The sequence below is a fragment of the Zonotrichia leucophrys genome, chromosome Z, assembly GCF_028769735.1.
Source record: "Zonotrichia leucophrys gambelii isolate GWCS_2022_RI chromosome Z, RI_Zleu_2.0, whole genome shotgun sequence".
NCBI classification, from domain to species: domain Eukaryota; kingdom Metazoa; phylum Chordata; class Aves; order Passeriformes; family Passerellidae; genus Zonotrichia; species Zonotrichia leucophrys.
The window spans coordinates 34,352,198-34,371,275 of NC_088200.1; the positions used below are offsets into that span (position 1 = coordinate 34,352,198).

The window sequence follows — 19,078 nt, forward strand, 5'->3', positions numbered from 1 at the left end:
ATGAATTGGTATGTTTTATCTGTATGTGCTGGTACTGTCAACATTTATTACTTTCTTCATTAGGCACATAAGTTAATTACTTCTCCAAAGAAAAAAATCAATTCTACACAGTCTACTGTGAGTGACATCTTATTTAACAAATTCTTAGGAGTATTTTTCCCAGGAAGACACTGCAATCTAAGATATTAGCAAGAGTTCACTAACAGAGGTTTCCCAGAAAGAACCCAGATTAGAACCCAGATTAGAACCTAGACAAGATGCAATTACATACATTAGTTACAACTGAGCACCAACACTTCTTCCAGAACTGCCAATAATCTTACTACCTCACTTTAGATGATAACTTACAAAGTTTAGTACTGAAGAGTTTTTGGACTAAGCTGAGTATACGTCTTGCTTCAGTCTTCTGATTCACCTGAAATATGGTATTAAAATTAATGAAAAATTTTGGTATCTCTTATTTAAATATTCAAAGTAAGCATGCTTTGGTTTTAAAATGAAATTTGTTCTCAGAATAATACATAAACAAGTACACTAACACATTCTACAGCCTACAGACACATTTATAACAGTAAATGCCAGACAGAACAATCCATAATATGCAAAGTGATTAACAGACATTCAAAAATCATAGACCTAGATGAAAACCTAGCCCATTTGCACAAAAATACCCTCTTTTTCCCTTTAAATTATGCTTAAATTCTTTCAAGATTATGGTCTACTTAAATTTCTTTCAGATATCCTTTCCATTTATCTAATTTCTACTCATAACATTTTTTCTCACTAAAATCGTTTAAGAAACTAAATACATTTTTATGCCTGATCACTAAAATTGGGAGCTATGAATCTAAGTAAAAAGGAACTTTACTTATTAGAAATTGTTTCTGCACCTAAAAGAGCTCTCTAAACAGTTTTCTTCACCATTCTAGGCATTCTGCTTCCCTTTTGCTGTATTTCTGCACTTATGAATTGAAGGTAAAGCTTTAAAAACAGGTTTTGTTAGGTTGATAGGGTTTAATTCTTATCTGCACATTAATGGGTTCAAAGCTTGTGGCTATTATGAGTGCAAAACTATGTTATTAAATCAAAAAGATTTTACCATTTCGTCATTTCGGGATCCAGCCTTTTAACAGCACATACATAAAACCAGACATTGTTTTAACTACGTGTGTTTTAAATTACTTACTGGCTCTTCTTTAATCACCAGGCACAAATCACCATCACTAGTACGAGTGCCAAATCCATTTAGTGAGGACCCAACCAAAAAAAGTCTGCTCTCTGTAATAGAAGAGTAACAAAAAATAAACATGATGTGACATATTACATTTTGAGAGGAAGGAAGAATCACAAACTTGAAGAACATGCAAACTGATATAAAGTAATTAGATTCAAAACATACGTGGAAAAATTAGCTGAATTTCTCTCTGGAGTTCTGCTCTGCAAAGCTCTTTTCTGTCCAAATCAATGGCCTGTTGTCGACATGCTTGAAACAACTCCAAAATCTGTTTACTTAACTGAACACACACATACAAAAAGTAAAGACACAGCTAAGTGAACATTCTTTCTTGTCACAGATGCAATTACATGAAACACAGAAGGCTGGGTTTTTTTAATGCAAAACTCAGCACCATTTCACATGACCAACTCCACTGTCTAGAGTTTTACTGCATTTGAATTCACAATTAATAGTTCGTTTAAAACATTTCTGCTAATTTTTTAAATTGAAATTTGTTCCATTTGTTATAAAATAGCAAACCAGAGAAAATAATTTTTGCATCATCAGTATATGCAGTATTTCAGGGAATAAGTAATGAATGACCTAAGACATTTGCTGCTGACTTCAATGTCAACAGTTTGCTTACCAGTAATAGGGAGAAAAATATCATTAAAAAACCTCATTTAAATTAGCTTTCTTTTTTATCCCATATAAACTTATTAAGAAGTCAGATCTTTGTTGGAAGGAGGTACTGACTGTTTTCCTTTCCCACATTGTTACATTCTATAATCAACACGCATATTTAACTAAAAAACCCAAAACCCTTCTGTCATGTGTGTGCAGAACAAGAAGCAGTTCTAAACTCCATTCCATTCTCTTCTATATTCCAGAACAGCTATGACAGTAACTGTTATACTTTCTTGAAAAGAGGGAGCAAACATCTTTACGGGCCAAATACTGCATCTATTCAGAATGGGCTTCTCTCATATTACTACAGTGGGGTTTTACAAAGAAACAGTACCCTGACTTCCCCTGCCACCACATAAATGCTTCAAGCCCAAGCACAGACAAGGAGGTGATACAGAACAACAGTGGCAGCCACACTTATTGATACTCCTTCTAATGGCAGCTTACCAATAGATATCCCATGATACTGTCAAAAACACTGGTAGAAATGTTTGTGGTCTCCTACAGTACCTCTAGATTCTCAAAATCACCTCATACTCAAAAGACAGAAGAAAAGCACAAGCAGAGAAAGCCATTACCTCGTCCTTGGCAGCAGGGAGCCGGGTTTCTGTAGGATCTGGAAACAAAGTATCTTGCAAAGGAGGGACACATCCAATTAAACCTGATGAGCCACTCGCATGCACCACTGGAGACTGAACTGAAACTGATGCTGGGAAGGAGAGTCTATGTTCTTTTGGCAAAGGCACTGCTTGGTTAACTACAGCTGTATCAGAATCGTGTGAATGAATCCGCCGCCGTTTGGCGTCATCTGGAACACTCCCTTGACTTCGTCTCCTAGAGAGAGACACTGCGTAATTTCTCTAGTTCACAAGCTCCAACTTATGATTAAAAGAGTTTCTACAAAGTTCAAATACTAACACTTAATGACATAACTACTTCACTAAGCCCAAGTATGCTACAGAACAGGTGTGCCCATCCTAGGTACTATGTGAAACAACCCTGGAATAGGAAAAGAGAACATAAAAAAGGAGAAATAAAGCAACCCGAGAACTGGATTGATGCAATTCTTTAAGGCAAGCTTCTGCACTGAACCAACTGAAACCCAAATGACAAGTTTGTTTAAGCTGACTACAAATCTCCCAACATAGCATAGCTTGTCATAGAACAGACTGCTCAAGAGGAAAAAATGTATGCAGCATAAAACCATGAGCTTCCTTAGTCCAGGGATAATTACATAGTCAACTATAACTTAATAGCTTATATTTGACTGTGCTTATTTTTTCATGTTAGATTTGATAGCGAAATAGCATTCAGGAGATAGTACTGAAGATACACTACAGAGAACTTCCTTCCAATCAGCTGATTCCAACAATTACTAGAAACATGTATCGACTAGTATACCTGAACTAATAAAGAGAACTGGCTTTTTCTGAAGCATTAAAAGATAATTAAACCCTTCATTTATGTAAAATCTCCCTTTCTGTGGTAACTAAAATAACAAAGGTAGTAATGTAAATTCAAGTTAATAAAAAAAACAACCTACAAAAACTAGTTTTCCATAAAATCCTCTTTAAAAAAAAGAACTTACACATGCTTGAATTTAACACCTTGTGTTTGAAAAATAATATATCACATAGTTAAAAAAAAATTAGGAAAAACATGTAATGTGTTATCGAGAAAACATGACAATTCCCATAAAACATTGAGGGTGCACTCTCATGTTTAACTTGAAAAATTAACAATAAAAGAACATTCATAGACACAAAGCAGCTTAAAGTCAAACCCACACAGACCACAATTCACTGCAGTATTACAATAAATCACTTAAATCACTTCTGCAAGGCTACAGATGGTAGAAGAGAAAACTAGGTACAGGAAGCCACTTCTGAGTACTAAGATTCGCAAACAGGTACAATGCTTTAAAGCACCAATACATGGCCTGTTTCCATCAAAAAGAAAAAAGTATTCAGTATTGCAATTTCTAACATAACTCAAAACTGCCTAAGAAATTGATACCAGACGAGCTTCACAATGGGTACATTACAACCAATATTGGTCACATACGTAAAAGAACTTACTTTCTTCCTTGAAATGACGTCAGGGCATCTGGTGTAGACACTGGACTAACACTTCCATAAGTCACTGGTTGCAGTGTAACAGCTGGAGTAGTTTCATAATTCCCACTCAAAAGAGCTCCAGAAAGACTGCAGTCCAAAACATCCATAAGATAACCAAGATACTTTTTATGGATTGGTAGTTGTTAACTGAATACTAAATTCTACAAGTCCTGTCACTTGGGTATTTTTTAGAAGGAATACATCTTTCTTTTCTATTCAACATGAAGATATATTTGAGTTTATAATATGTACTTCATTAAAAACAGGAAATGTTCATTCTTGGCAGCAAATGTGTAAGAAGGGGTAAGCAAACAAATTCACATAAGGAACTTTTAAATTCAAAACCCTAAACAACACTACAGTGTCTTCAAATACAAACCCAAGAATAAACATTTCCTCCTCATCTCCTCCCTGCTCTCCTTAATAAACAAATACAATTGAAGATCTTCAAAACTGACCTGTGGATTAACAACTCTAATCAGTGCCTTTACATCTCATGCATTATGCATCGCAGGCAAGCATATAGAATTGCAGGTCCATAAGAGAAATTATACAGCTCTTTTTTATATGCATGACATCTTCACATTTTGTGAAGTTCCGGGCAGTTCAATGTTACAAACGGTGAAAACTATCCTCCACAAAGAGAAATATTTCTTTCAGACCCAACCCCTTCTAGCAAACCTTACTGCACTTACACTGCACTGTGAAGATGAAACGGACGAACGACAATTTGCTGGTGAGACAGAAGAGTAGGAGGCATATTTAGAGGAAGTTTAGTGAAGAAAGTACTCTGTTGTTGATATTTTGGAGGAAAGGGTGGACGACCCAAGTTGGAAGAATTTGGGAACATGCTCCTTTCTACTTGAAGTGAACATGTATCCTTTTATCTAAAAAAAAAAAAAAAAAAAAAAAAAAGGAGAAGAAAAGAAATTGAAATTAAGCAAAAAGAAATATCAGTTACCTTTTAAGCTCTTGGTTTAAAAATTCAAGTAAGCTAGAATATACTTCCAGGAATTGCTGAAGAGAATGGTGATCACAGGATTTACTGTCATTACAAGACACTAAACAAAAATGCTGCACACTCTCAAGTTATTGCTTACTTTATTTATGTTTAAAAGTGAATTTTTATATGACCCCCTCAATTTTTAGTTTAATTAAAAAAAAAAAAATTACACGTCACAAGATGTAACAGTTTTCATCTCAGGGAAAAGTACCATGCAACTGTGGAATTTGTTTCATATTTGAAACAGGTTCACAATATATGGAAAGAAATCCTTGAGTACATCATAAGAGCATGAAGATTCAGCTAATCATGAACTACAAGTTATGTCATGAAGTTTAGTACTTTTTCACAACACAACGTAAAAAAGCAGACAAATGATAACATCAATTGCAACTAATCTAATCATGCTTTATCACACATATGTAGTACTATTTTACTGAAGAGACTGTCATAGAAAAAGATAGGCTTACTATCTTTTCAACTCAAAACTGATTCTGGTACAACTTCCCAGATAATTCTGACTGCCACTGTGGACAGCATTAGGACAAAGCATAAGAAAATTAATAATGAGGAGTTTATATGGTTGGGTTTGGCTTCGCTCCTTATTTCCTGTGATAACAATCCACACTAGTGAATAGTAAAAACCTGCACTAGCTCTTGCTGCACTAGCTCTAAGAGAAAGCTATTAGTGTTGTTCCTTTTTTTTTTTTCCCCATTTGATGGGGTGGGTGAAGGGAAGCAGTATGCATTATGGAAGTTACTATTTGGATGTTCACTTTCAGTTCTGCTGAAGAAATGACATCATGTTGCATAACAAGTAAGTCACTTGACATTTAGTCTGGATGAGTATCTGCTGTCCAAACCTTTCCATTTCTAGCAGACAGAACAATTGTTAACATGCCCCATTCCCCTCTGAGCAGACCAGGCACTCTCCACAGCACACCACAGAAATAAGCAGTTTGGGGATACAATTAGCTAGTATCAGAACGATGAACGAGAATTCAAGAGTTAGGCGCAGAAGAAACACATGTTCAGTTTAGCCTTTGAAGCTGTAAACACCAAGAAGACAAGCAATAGAGGGGTTACCTTCCCCAACTCAAAACAATGCAGCAACACCGCCTTCTCACAACAGCGACACCGACCTTTACCGTGACCGCCAGCACGGGTTACCTCGCCAAGAATTGCCAGGCTCTCCTAAACAAGCTTCATAACTTGCAGTCCAGGTACCTTTGTCCCTTTGGGCAGCGTTTCCAAACAAGCAGGTATTTCCCACAGAGCCGCATGAGTGAACCGCGCAGGTAAGTCCGTGCGCACGGAAACCCGCCAGCCCCCAGCCCCATGCCGGGAGAGGTATCCGGGCCCGCCGCCACCCCTGGGGCCAGAGCCCGGCACCCCGACGCCGCTTCCCTGCCGCGTTCCCGCGGGACCCCCACAGGACACTCACGTAGGGCCTGAGCGGAGGCAGGCGGGGCGGGCCTGCGGGTATCACTGCGCGGGGCGAGCAGCGGAGAGCAGTTCTCGCAGCTGAGCACTGTCCCGTCCCTCGGATGCAGAGACGCCGCAGGAAGGGCCGGCACGCGGCAGGAAGGGCCGGGATGCGGCAGGAAGCGCTCGCTCCGTCAGTTCCTGCGCCACTTCGCGGCTCCTCCGGGTGCGCACGCCCCCTAGCGGCGCGGCGGGACGCATGCGCGGGGCGGCGCCGTGAGGGACGGGTGGGAGGCGGCGGCGAGAGTCGGAGCGCGCCGCTGGCACCGGGTCCAGCCGGGCCCCAGAGGGACACCACAGTGCAGCTGGTTTGCTTTCTACAATTATTGGCGGACTATTACTGAGCTACTGTTAAGAAGTGTGCCCAAACTATTATATTTGGCTAAATACTAGGATTTGGGCAACGTGAATTATAGGCATGCTAGGATTAATCTGGAGTCACAAACATATTGAAATCCACAAACACTTCAAGGACATCTCATAGTGACTCAATTACATCCTTAGGCAATCTATTCCAATGCTTAACCACCCTAGTAATAGAGAAAAAATAATTAATATCTAATCCGAATGTTCCCTGGTTCAATTTAAGGCCATTTCCTCTAGTCCTGCAGGCACCACAGGAGAGACCAGCTCCCACCTGGCACCTTCCTTTCAGGAATAAGGTGCCCCCTGAGCCTACTCTTCTTAAGACTAAACAAACCCAGCTCCCTCAGCTGTTCCTCATATGAGACATTTTCTAGTCCTTTCACCAGCCTTGTTGCCCTTCACTGGACACACTCCAGCATGTCAATGTCCTCTTTAATGTGATTCCTTCTTGAAGATTACACTTGACATAAGTGAGCTCTTGGCATGAGCAGGTACTGAAACAGTGAGTTTATGCATGCATAGACACACTGTTGAAGCTCCCGTGTTTGAGAGGAAAGGGGTAAGTTGAAAGCTTGCTCAGCTTCAAAATTCTTACCTGAGGGCTTGCTCAGATGAGAGCAGGCCTCAGCTGGAGTTGTTATGGTTTAAGGTTCTGGCTACTCAGAGAAAGGCTTAACAGATAAGAAAGCGACAAAACACAGGGGCCCAGTGAAGTGCAGATGGACAAGCAAGGGAAAGTTTGGGCTGTGAGACGACTTTATTTTCTTGGCTATGACATGGGATCTTCGTATAAGGATCTGTTTGTGATTAGCATTGCATTTATTTAGAGACAAATCTAGTGGCATACTTTGAATGAAGATGTAAAGCAAAGCTCATCCACAAAGAAATTTCCCATAAGAAATTTTTATTCTGGTGAGCGAACTAGGGCTGCTTGGGAGCATGGGATGAGACACAGCTGGACAGTGACCCAAAATGACCAAAGGGATATTCCAGACCATGTGACATCATGCCCAGTATATGAACTGGGAGGAACAAGGAAGAAAAGGGGGCATTTGGAATTATACTGTTTGTCTTCCTGAGTAACCATGATGTGTGGTGGAGTCCAGCTGTCCTGGCTGAACACCTGTCCATGGGAAGCAGGGAATAAATTCCTTATTTTGCTATGCTTGCATGCACAGCTTTTGCATTTTCTATTAAACTGTCTGTATTTCAAGCCATGTTTTCTAACTGTCACCCTTCTGATTCTGTCACAGATCCTGCTAGTGGAGAAGTGAGGAAATGGCTGTGTAGTGCTGGTTGCGAGACGGGATTAAACAATGACAATCTTTCTATGCTGTTTGTTTGGAATCAAGACTTAACTTTCTACTTCCTGCTCAAGACAGAAATGTTGTGTCTTAACTGTTAGAAGTCTGCGATACAACTTCTTATAGCTGCAGTTCTCCACCTGCCGCATTCAAACGGTGCTCTCCGGATCATTTGACTGCTTTTGTCATCATAATCTAGACATTAACCAAAATATGTCGTGCTCCTCCTAGGTTGTCACATTTGCCATGGGGTCTGTGATAAATCTAACCTAACATAATCAATATACTCAGCAGCAGTGTTTAGAGCAGGGTGTTAAAAACCAACATCTTTTTATATAGCAAAAACAAAAAAGAGAAAGGAAAGAAAATTAAAAAAAATATTTAGGAATGCCTTTACTGATTGAAGTAGCTTGTGTTGCTATGTATTTTCCTAGTTTCCTTTCCTCTGCTCCTCGGCATAAGGCACCCTGATTTTGTGTTGCATTAATTGAGATACTAAATAACCTTTTATTTTTTTTTGGCACAGACTGTTAACTCAAGGATTTTTCCCCATGTCTTGCCTGCATTCACTTGTCAACCTAGCTGCACATTTCAGTGAGGCACCTGAAATAACCTGACATTTTACAAATTGCCAACAGCCTTCTGAGACAAATCTCTGTGCTTTGATGTGCTGAGAGCTGTTCTATTTTTTCAATGTGTGCTGTCTTTCTTCCTGACCCTGACTGTGATCTCAGACAGTTTACAGATATTCTTCTGTTAGAAAAGACATGTAAAGCCTTACTTCTAGTTTTAGTCAGGAATCAGACTGCTGGTCTACAGATACTCAAGTGAACAACTATACAATAAAGAACTGGGGAACTTGCACTAGTGATTCCAACAGATTCCCCCAAACAGAATGGCTGTAGGACTAGTCTTATGTTCCTGCCTCAAAAGATGCTTGCATTAGAATAAAAATGGTATATTTATTGTAAAAGAACTGTTTGTAAAACTAATTTATTTGAACGACAGCCACGAACCTGAGTGATCAATGGAGGAAATTTGTGATCTGTAATAGAAGCAGAGTCTAAAGTCAGCCTCTATAAACTACAAACTATACTTAGTTCTGCTATGCGAGAAAGAGAGTGGTTTCCACAAGTAATTGACAAAGAGATCTCTAATGAGCCATCTGCAATCTCTGTCACAGAATGAAAACTATTATGCAACATAAAAATCCTTATTTAGTGCTTTTTTTGCAATTTTCTCAAGCTTTTGGAGCTGAAGTGCTCCAGCTAGTTAGTCTCTGAAGGTAAATAGTGATGGAAAGTTTGATCAAAGCATCTCAATTGTCAGTAGCTCAAGAGGGAAAAAATGAAGAACAAAAGTCAATTCCTCTATGGAAACCTTTGTTTAATCTTTGAAAAGTCTACAGACTTTTCTTTGCCTCTTGGTACCTCAGAAGGCCTATGGGAGTTTGGACAGGTGTGTGGTTAGAATGTGCTTTACCATAGCAAACAGCCTTGTTAAAGGGCACCTATACTACTGCACTCATTAACAGTGATGAAAAACATGTATTTGTATACTCTGCCCCTACTTACTTATTTAACTTACTTGAAACTTTTTTGTTTTTTAGTTTCAAAACCACCTGTATTATGTGATCATTTATGATGTTGCTATTGTCTGGGACCAGGTCAGAAATAATGAAACTTGTATCAACACAGAGCTTCATTCTAAGTATCCTTTTTCATATTTGGTACTGAGACCAAACATAGCACATATATTAAAATAAAAAATGTAGCTACAATGAAATAAATGGTATAACAGGGATTAATACAGTGCAGGATCCACTGTGAAGATTGAAGCTTCTTAGTCATGATACCCATATGCAATGCTTTAAATTTCATTTAGAAATCAGGATATTCTGGGATTGAAGCCGAGTCAGACAGTAAGGTTTAAAACAAATTTTATGTACCAGGGAAAAAGCAGCTTTCCCCAGAAAAACAATACAAGATTTGACTAATAATACAAAGAACATAAATTAGATGTCCATTAGAAAACAATATTAAAAAGGTATAAAGGCATGTAAAGTAAGATTCGAAAGTTTAGCAAGTAAATACTGAATGAAAAATTAATAATTAATTACACAAATGCAATATTTTTCCCCACTGTGCAACATTCTTGTTCTGATGTTCAACCTTCAGCCAGATTCAGTGATGCTTATGAATGCCCTTATATGATTTTTTTCAGTGCTTTTAAAGTATTTATTACATACAATGTGCTAATTTTATATGCATATAGGTATCACATAATATACAGTACAGGATTTATTAAATGTAGTTAATATAGGCCTCACATGAAATGCTTCACATGAAAATGTGAGGTAACTTTTCAAACATGTCAGTTAAATGTGTGAATTCCAACTTTGAATTGTAAAATCCAGATAAAATCCAGATTTGATAAATCTATAATGATTTATAGCAAAATATGTACTTACAGTTATCTTCATTTGGTGTGTCAACATATGAATTTTCCCTGTATCTTCTTCAGATTAGTATTTTGTAGTGCACTGTTTAGATTACTATTTAAAATGTACTGTATGCATTTGATGACAGGTAAGGTGTTGTGATACATGGTTAATGCTCTGCTCTGGTTAGATTACTGAGTAATTGCTAGTAATTTTATTACTTCAGTCTTTGTTTCTGTAAATTTTGTAATTACAGTCCTTTAAATACAAGTGTTTTAAAGGAAGATCTAGGTTTTCCTAAATTTTAATCTTTTCTTTCTTTCATGAAGAGAGACATGTCTTAAAACACAGGGTCATGAATTTCAAATGTAAACAGTGGATAAAGCAAATTTATTCTGCACAACTGTAGAAAACGCTTTTTTTTCCAGTTTTGTATTAGCCCATTGTACCCTTAGGAGGATATTCATGTTCCTCATGCCCTAAACTAGTCAGTTAAGTTTTTGAAGGACATGCCTGATATGCCAGTTTCTAAGGGTTAAGATTTTAATAAGAATTTTACTGTAGACAAATAGTAGATAATCAGCTGTTGCCCAGTTTTTATAAGTACTTGAGAGAAATTGATTTAAGGTTAATGGATCTGGAGGCAATTTCCATCAACTTATCTTCATGCATATAGTAAAATCTCCAAACTGCCAGACAGACAGATACAATTTTTTTTCTCTACTGAATTATACATTAAATAAAGTCAGTAGTGTCTCTATTTTATATTTGTTTAAAAATTGATAAATTTAAGCATGCACTTAGGATTTTTGAGTTCTCCATTAGCATACTGGGACTTGAAAAAATTGTGAAGGTTCTGCTGTGGATTAGTAAATAAAATATAGCTTCCTACCAGTGTTCTGTTTTCCTAACATCTTCTGAATGTAATGCCAGAGGCTGAGGAGCCTGAAAGAGCTAACTGTTGGTGGCCAACATAAATTCTCTTGTATTATATTCCTTTACTGTGTCTTTCAGGTTTTTACCTCTGGTTTTGGTTACTTACTTGTTTGTGGAAAATGCACCTGAATGCCCAGTTTTATTTGATTCATGAGTTTGTTCATGTTTAAGAACTAAATTTCATCATTTGGCTGTAAATGATGACAGCATTTTATAGAAAAAAACCCTTATATAATGATGACAGCATTTTATAGAAAAAAACCCTTATATAATGGTTTTGTTGTCAAAGATATGTACCCCTCAACTAAGAAATTCCTTAATTTTAATCTTACCCCCAGAGAGCAGATTGTTAATGTTATTAATATTCTGAGTATTACATGTCTACTTGCACAAACACTATTCTATAATTTGCCAAATTTCAAATACATTTGGCAGCAAAACAGTTTGGGTCAGGTTGGGAGGAACCACAATGGGTCATGTGGACCAACCTCCCTGCTCCAGCAGGGTTGTCCCAGGACACGTTTCACAGGATTGTATCCGGACAGTTCTTGAGTATTTCCAGTAAGGGAGACTCCACACCCTCTCTGGGCAATCTGTTCCAGTGCATGGTTACCTGCACAGTTAAGAAGTTCTTCCTCATGTCCAGGTGGAACTTCCTGTGCATCAGTGTCTGCCCACTGCCTCTTGTTTTATTGCTTAGCACCACTGTGAAAAGCTTGAATCAACTGTCTTGACATCCTTCAGATACTTATAGACATAGATGAATGAGCAACATTTTCCTGTACCATAAAATCTTTGAAATAAAATATACTAGTGTTTAGGAGTTTTACTCAAGAAATCAGAATATTTTTGTTAACAAAAATAAGGATTGCCTTAAACTTTGCAATATGATGCAAATAGATGTTTTCTTCAAAACTTTTCTATGAAGCCCTATAATAGGAATAACTGAAGACAGTTTTTAATAACCATTTTAGTAAAGCGTCCTATAAAGAGCTGGTCCTATGTGCTTTGTCTCTGAAAATGAAGTTCTTATCTCTCAAGCCAATATAATTTGTGTTACTAGGAAGCCATAAAAGTTGACACTTGTGTTAAAATCCAGGTAGCCAAGAGACGGACACATATATTTTTGCCATACACACTTCATGAAACAAGTTACAAAAGTCTAAGCAAAAGTTAGAAGTTCAAAATTGGAACAATTTTAAACAGTAATCCACAGTGCTGCTTATATTCACTATCACCACCACCAATTTTCCAGGTGTACTTGATAATGTTTTTTCATGAGTTATAATTAAAACAAAATATTTTTCTAATTTTTTATTTGCAGGCATATTCCTTCTCATCTTCAGTTTTTATATGGTATTTTTCAGGCCAGATAGTTCTTCAACCAGTGTCACAGAGGCAATGAAACAGAGACCCAAAGTGAAGCTGCCATCACCTTATCTATGAAGAGGCTACCACATATTCATAATACTTTACACCAACTTAAGGCAAGTTCAGTCTTTGTTGTGCACTATGTGTTAGTGCAGTTTCTTCTGAATAATTTATAGTTGTTACTGTGCAAACTGGGTTAGTATTAGGAGTCCTATAAATGTCAGGTTTCAGAATAACCTTTCCATTGGTGAAAGTATTCAATGTGAAATACTATATTAAAGGAAGAGTGAAGCTGAGCTTTTGAAATCAGTAAAGGCAGGAAATGCAGAGTTAAGGTTGCCATGGAAGCCTTAACTCTACACCTTTAGGTAAGTAGTGTACTATGGTTTTAATTGCTTCCCCTTCATCCAACTCTATATAAGTGGCTTTTAAAATGTGAATTCTAATTACATTGAGTGCTACTTAAAATGCATATTAATGGTACTGGCTACTCAGCAAACATCAAAATCAGATGTTAACTGTGGCTGACCCTATCTGTCACTCTCATGTTAAAGTGACTGAATGATGTGTATCTAGAAAATAACATCATGGCTAACTTTTGGCCAAGGAATTAAAATGCACATTTTCTGAGTTAGAATTGCACAGTATGGCCATCACATTTCAAAATAATATCACATGAAAAGCAAAATCTTAGAACACACAAGTAATCTGCAAGAGGTAAACTGAAAGCAGTAACTTCAGTGTAGTTCAATTTAACCAGTAAAATGGTACACTTCTTCAACAAGGTGTGAAAATAAAAGAAAAAAGTTTGTGATTTGTGAATGTGTCTTCTTCCCTGCAGCAGCTCACGTTCTACGTCACAGGACAGAGCTCTTGCTCCTTCTCCTCCAGTTTCCTCCCCAGCAACTTGGTGAGAAGTTTCAAGCCTCTGCAAAGCTTGAGTTTGGCTACAAGCCTGCATATTCTCTTGCCCAATTCAGAATTCCTGCATCTGGCAGATAAAGGGGCAGATTTGTGAAGTGAAGTGGTGTCTTCTTTTAATTGGCTATTCTCAAATGATATGCAAGGAATGCACAGATGTTGAACATTAGGAACCTCAAGGCTAAAAAATGCTTTCCCCCACTCCTCCCTCCTTCACATACATACTCTCTCAGTACTCACATGTAAAAACCACAGTGATTATTTTACAATATTCTAAAAATCTTCAGCTGAAACTGCAAAAACAAAACTTAGTGATGTCTCTAGGCAAACTTGGTGTAAAAAGACAGAAATGACAAGTTGACCTAATCAGTCTAGTGGCATAAACTGTGCCTTCTGTATGGTCAGAAAAAGCACTGGAGGAAAAGCAGCCATTGATAAACCTAAGTAAGAAATAAAAGCATTAGTCAGGGATCAGTATCTTTTAAAAATTCCAGTAAGGGTGTACTGCCACAGAGCTGTGTAGGAGATGTGCAATACATTTCTGGTGGCAAGACAATGAAATGTTGGAAGTGGGTGCTGGAAAATTAGCATTCAGTGGCAACAGCACAGAGTTAGAAATATTGGACCATAAGGCATCTCAGGGAATTATGTCATACAGTTGCTTTCAAAATCTAGTCTTAGTTTGAGAGTACCACATTTACTTGAATATAAGACAACACTTATGTTTCTTCATCTATTCCAGGAGAAAAAACAGTGGCTGTGAAATTGGTCCAGAATCCCTCCAGGCCCACCTGATGTAACAGTGAAGTTTATTCTAGACTGATAAAAATGCAGACAAAAATCTTGGGCTCAGGGAAGAGGGTGACATTTACTCTCCTCCCCTCTTTTCTCCACTTATATATTAAATGCAGATCCTGCAAGGAAAAATGATGGAGAAGTGATCCCACTCACTGAAAGAATCATGTGTGTGGGGAGGGAAATCATTATTAGACAGGAGAAAAAAGGGCAAGAAGAAGATATAAATGAGTAGGAGAAGGAAGGAGACACTAAATAGCAGCAATGCATGAGAAGGCAGGCAAGTGTGAGGTCCTGGCTCCCTCACCTTCAACGGGCATAAGCATCCTTGGTTTCCTTAGGAATTGCAGAATTTAAACTCACCTGGTATTGAACAAACAGTACAAAGAGAACAAAATAGCTGCCATAAGGGGGTGGTAGTACCTCAGCCCTGACCCATGGAGGAAGTAGTACCTGCAGGCTGTGAGCTGCTATAGCAAAGATGTCTGTGTCCTTAGTTACCTCTATCTTTTCCCAGGTGGGGTCAGAGATGGCTGCCACTTGTGATTACTTTTCAGTCATTTCTGCTTTTGTACCCAATCCCTGTTTAGTAAGGTTACTCCTGAAGGTATGAGTTGCTTGAAGAGCAAGAACCTTTGGAGCAGCAGAAAAAAAAATTTATGGAAGGCTTACACTTGTTAATTCTTTTGCCATTTAATAGCTCTTTTTGCTCCCTTGCTTGTATTAACCTCACCCAAAATATTTGGAGAACATAAAAATATCTCATATTGAATTTTATTTTCATAAACCAAACATGCCAATTTTTAGTTTTCTATTCTCATGTAATTGCTCTGAGGTTCCCTAAACAACCCTTTAACAGTTTCTGGGTTTGCTGCAACTAGAATTTTTTTGTTTTGAGTGTGTCAACTAGACCTGAACAAACAATTGCAGTTCAAATATTTTCACTGTATAATATCATTTAGAGATTCCCCTGTCTTTTCCATAGGAATGGTAGCTCATAGCCAGTGTGCAATCAAGTGGTACAGATCTGGTTTTGCATGGAGAAAAACAGGTACCATGCAAAGTTATGCAAAATACAGACCTTTGTAGTGCCTCTTGATGTTCCATCTCTGTACTTCTGCTGTTCCTGGACTTGGAGCAGTGGCCAAGTTGATACACAGCAGGCTTGAGATTCAGACAGCACAGCCATCTGGGGTTTTTTCCCATCTACAGGTATCCCACTGAGACACTCAAAGTAGCATTCGTTTCAGAGATACCAATAACTGCTGCCAAGTTTACAGGTGTTGCCCCAGCTGGTTGGCCACCCTGGGCTAGAGTGTCAGAACAGGGTTTGGCAGCTCAATAGCTGGCTATGAATATACACGCCAGGACTATGCTACTCCAACTCTGCAGCATAACACTCTTGCTCCTGCACCACCCGTGCTTTGCCTTGCCTGAAGCCATCCGTCTCTTAATTTGATTGTGGCATTACTTGGTATTTTTGTGAAGGAACAGCCACTAAGCTGCTGATGATTTCCGGGCATGCTCAAGACTGCCTCCATCAAAGTGCTCTAGACAGAGAAGTGTTCTAAAATACCAGGGGAAGAACCCCAAAGCAATTAATTTAGAGATAAAAGTCTTGTCATCACTGTTAAAATTCTCCATTTTATATCACTTCAGTCTTCAAGATGAGGTGATTGTGTATTTCTCCTGTTAATATCTATGATTAATCACCTGGCTTGCTTACTTTGTATCTGTATGTACAGTTCTGCCTTAGCTGACATAGATTGCCATGTTTTTGTATCATATATTAATTTGGGGAATGGCAAGACAGAAAAGGGATTTCAGTAAGGTTGGCAAGTATAAACAGAGGCTTATTCCACAAGACAAATAATGTTAACTTGACAGAATCAACCTGGAAACTAATCAAGATTGTAAAAGGGTTTAATTGAGACAAAGTTTAAATCTTAGAGAAACCTGTCAGAACTGGAGGCAATGTAACAATAAATATGGAAGAGAAGTAATCAATTAGGTGAACTTTCTGCGCTTAAATATAATAAATAAAATTGTTTAAATGAAGAATTAAGAATGAAAAATAAATCAGATTTACTTGAAGTAAAGGTTTCTTTGTCCCGACAGTTCTGTTCCCCTACCCAGGATCTTATCCGTACCAGTACTCATATTTGATTATTTACAGAAGGGCATGAAATATACAGCTCATTTATTTCACAAGTCAATAAAGACATTATTGATATTCCACGTTTTTGTGTCCATGATTCTGTTCACACCTCTGACTCTCAAGTGAACACACTATTCTTCACCCCAGGGTTCAGTGTGTATTTGTCTACTTTTATATTTTTCTCTTTTATCTTCATTCTTGGGGATTTCTGAGTTTGTATCCATGCTGTAGAAAAGTATACTTCATGCAAGACAAATATATGAACAAGTTGAAAGGCAGAGACAGATGGAATCATCTTTGTGATATCTAAACAAAATACTATGAGCATAATGAAATACTGAAGCATTTGCATTAGTGTGTAAGCTTGAGCTGAAAGAACAAAACTGATGCAACAGTTACTCATATGAAACTAAAGCCTTAATTTCCTTGCTGTTGACCTGCCATTACTGCAGGTCATGCCAGAGTATCATTTCAGACTTTTAGAAGCTAATGAATATAGACTCCCAGTTACTTGACATCGGTGAATACGTACATATAAGCTACTCATTGTTTATGCTTGCCTAGTTGGCATTAATTTTGATCTTTTTCACTCTAATCATATAGAAGAAGGAATAGTTGTGGATCTCTATCTTCCCCCCATCCCAACACCAGAGAGTACCTCCACTTTATGATAGAAGCCTGCACACATAATTTGATTTTTAGCGGAAAATACATAGAACTTCCTCTTTCAGAGCTAGCAGGTGAAGCCCGACCACAGCAATTGCAGTCCTGCAAAGTAATGCAGCCTCATCATAACTATGCAGGTTCTCAGCGCTGCACACAACAAACCGTAGACTGTTGTCACTCAGACTAAAGTTTTTTTAGCTCTTTTTTTTTTTCAGTGCCTTTACTGTAGCTTATGAGGTGGTGTGTGGGAAATGAGAAATGGGCAACTGAGGAAGCTGTTCTTTTCTGCCTCGTGAGGCAGTATGCCTTGCTGCTACTCCCATAGTAATGATTCATGCTGGGTTTCCTATGATTGTGATTGGGGTAGGTTTACCTTGATATTTAATTTATCATCCTTGCTTTTCCCATAGCTGATTACTTTTAGAGCTCAAAATGTTGAAACAAGTCTGTAAAACATGCACCTGTAAATTAAAATAAATTTTGGAAACGTGCATCCTGACTCTAGGAAGATCAGATTGTTAGGTGAATGCTTTAGCTGTCTTTTTTCCAGCCTCTTCATGGGATGCACTTGGTCACAAGTAATAGAGGTTCTATGAGAGGACAAGCAACCCTTTGTTAAAGCAACAGTTCTAACATGGTTGGTTTTATCATGCTGTAAAATTGTGTAACACACACTGCTAATATTCTGGGCTTCTTCAATTTTTATGTGGACATTGGTATCTAGTATAGTATCAATATCTTCCTCTTATGCTCATTGTAGTTCAATATGCCTCTGGTAGCTACAACCTCACTTAAGCAGAAAATGCCATGAATATACTGAAAGACATCGTAGCAAGGAGCATGTTCCACCTGGGGTGTCCCAATGCCACTGGCAGTGTACTGGAGTAGTTAAACCTAGTGTTTACAAATTAAGGGAATCTCAGGGAATTAATGGAAGTATTTGCAGAACTTAAGATGAGGTATATCCCCGCAAGATAGTACATGATGCTGGAGCTCGGGCAACTGTGATGGATTAGAAGCTTGCTGTTTGCATGGCACAAGTGAAGAACTCAGCCTAATATTGCAGGTCCTATCCAGCCTACAGTGCTGGCTCTTTCCTTTCGATAGTATACTAGCGTGGATGCGCGGGGATGTAGGTTTCTGGGGGGACAATTTTAGAACGGCTGCCGTGTTTCTTCCCCGTTTTTCCGGTAACGCTGTCTGTGTTAAGTGTCTGCAGAGTGTCTGCAGAGCATGGGGACGCGGGCCTGCGTTTCGCAAGGCAGAGGGCTGGGAAGTTGCAGTAGCCACGTTCCGGAGAGGGCTCCGCACCGCCTTCGCCCGTGACTCCCCGACACTGGCTCTCCCCGCCGAGCCGCCGGGCGCGGCGTTGCCGTGGAGACGGCGCCGCAGGGGCCGGGGGCGGGGGGAGGCGGCCCGGGCGCCGCCAGCACCCGAGCCCTCCCCGCTCCAGTCTCCCCCCCGCCGCCGTTCCCTATTATAGAAGAGCTTCCGGCGGCGTGGACTACTCTGACATCATCCTCCGCACCCCGGTGACGTCAGCGCCGGGAGCGGGGCGTGACGTCGGTGCGTAGGGGAGCGCGGTGACGTGTTCTATTTAAAGCTCCCCGGGC

General features: G+C 38.8%; 1 protein-coding gene across 1 annotated transcript in view; it reads right to left on the reverse strand.

Moving 5' to 3' along the window:
- Positions 1-6,634, reverse strand: part of TENT2 (terminal nucleotidyltransferase 2) — a 41,356-nt gene extending 34,722 nt beyond the window's left edge. The window contains exons 1-7 of the mRNA XM_064736280.1: positions 6,468-6,634; positions 4,716-4,907; positions 3,982-4,107; positions 2,482-2,737; positions 1,400-1,514; positions 1,187-1,278; positions 349-415 (exon numbers count right to left, since the gene is read on the reverse strand). Coding sequence (XP_064592350.1) covers positions 349-415; positions 1,187-1,278; positions 1,400-1,514; positions 2,482-2,737; positions 3,982-4,107; positions 4,716-4,870 — 811 coding nt within the window. The 5' untranslated portion in view covers positions 4,871-4,907; positions 6,468-6,634. The remainder of the gene's footprint in view (positions 1-348; positions 416-1,186; positions 1,279-1,399; positions 1,515-2,481; positions 2,738-3,981; positions 4,108-4,715; positions 4,908-6,467) is intronic.
- Between the last annotated feature and the right edge of the window lie 12,444 nt (positions 6,635-19,078).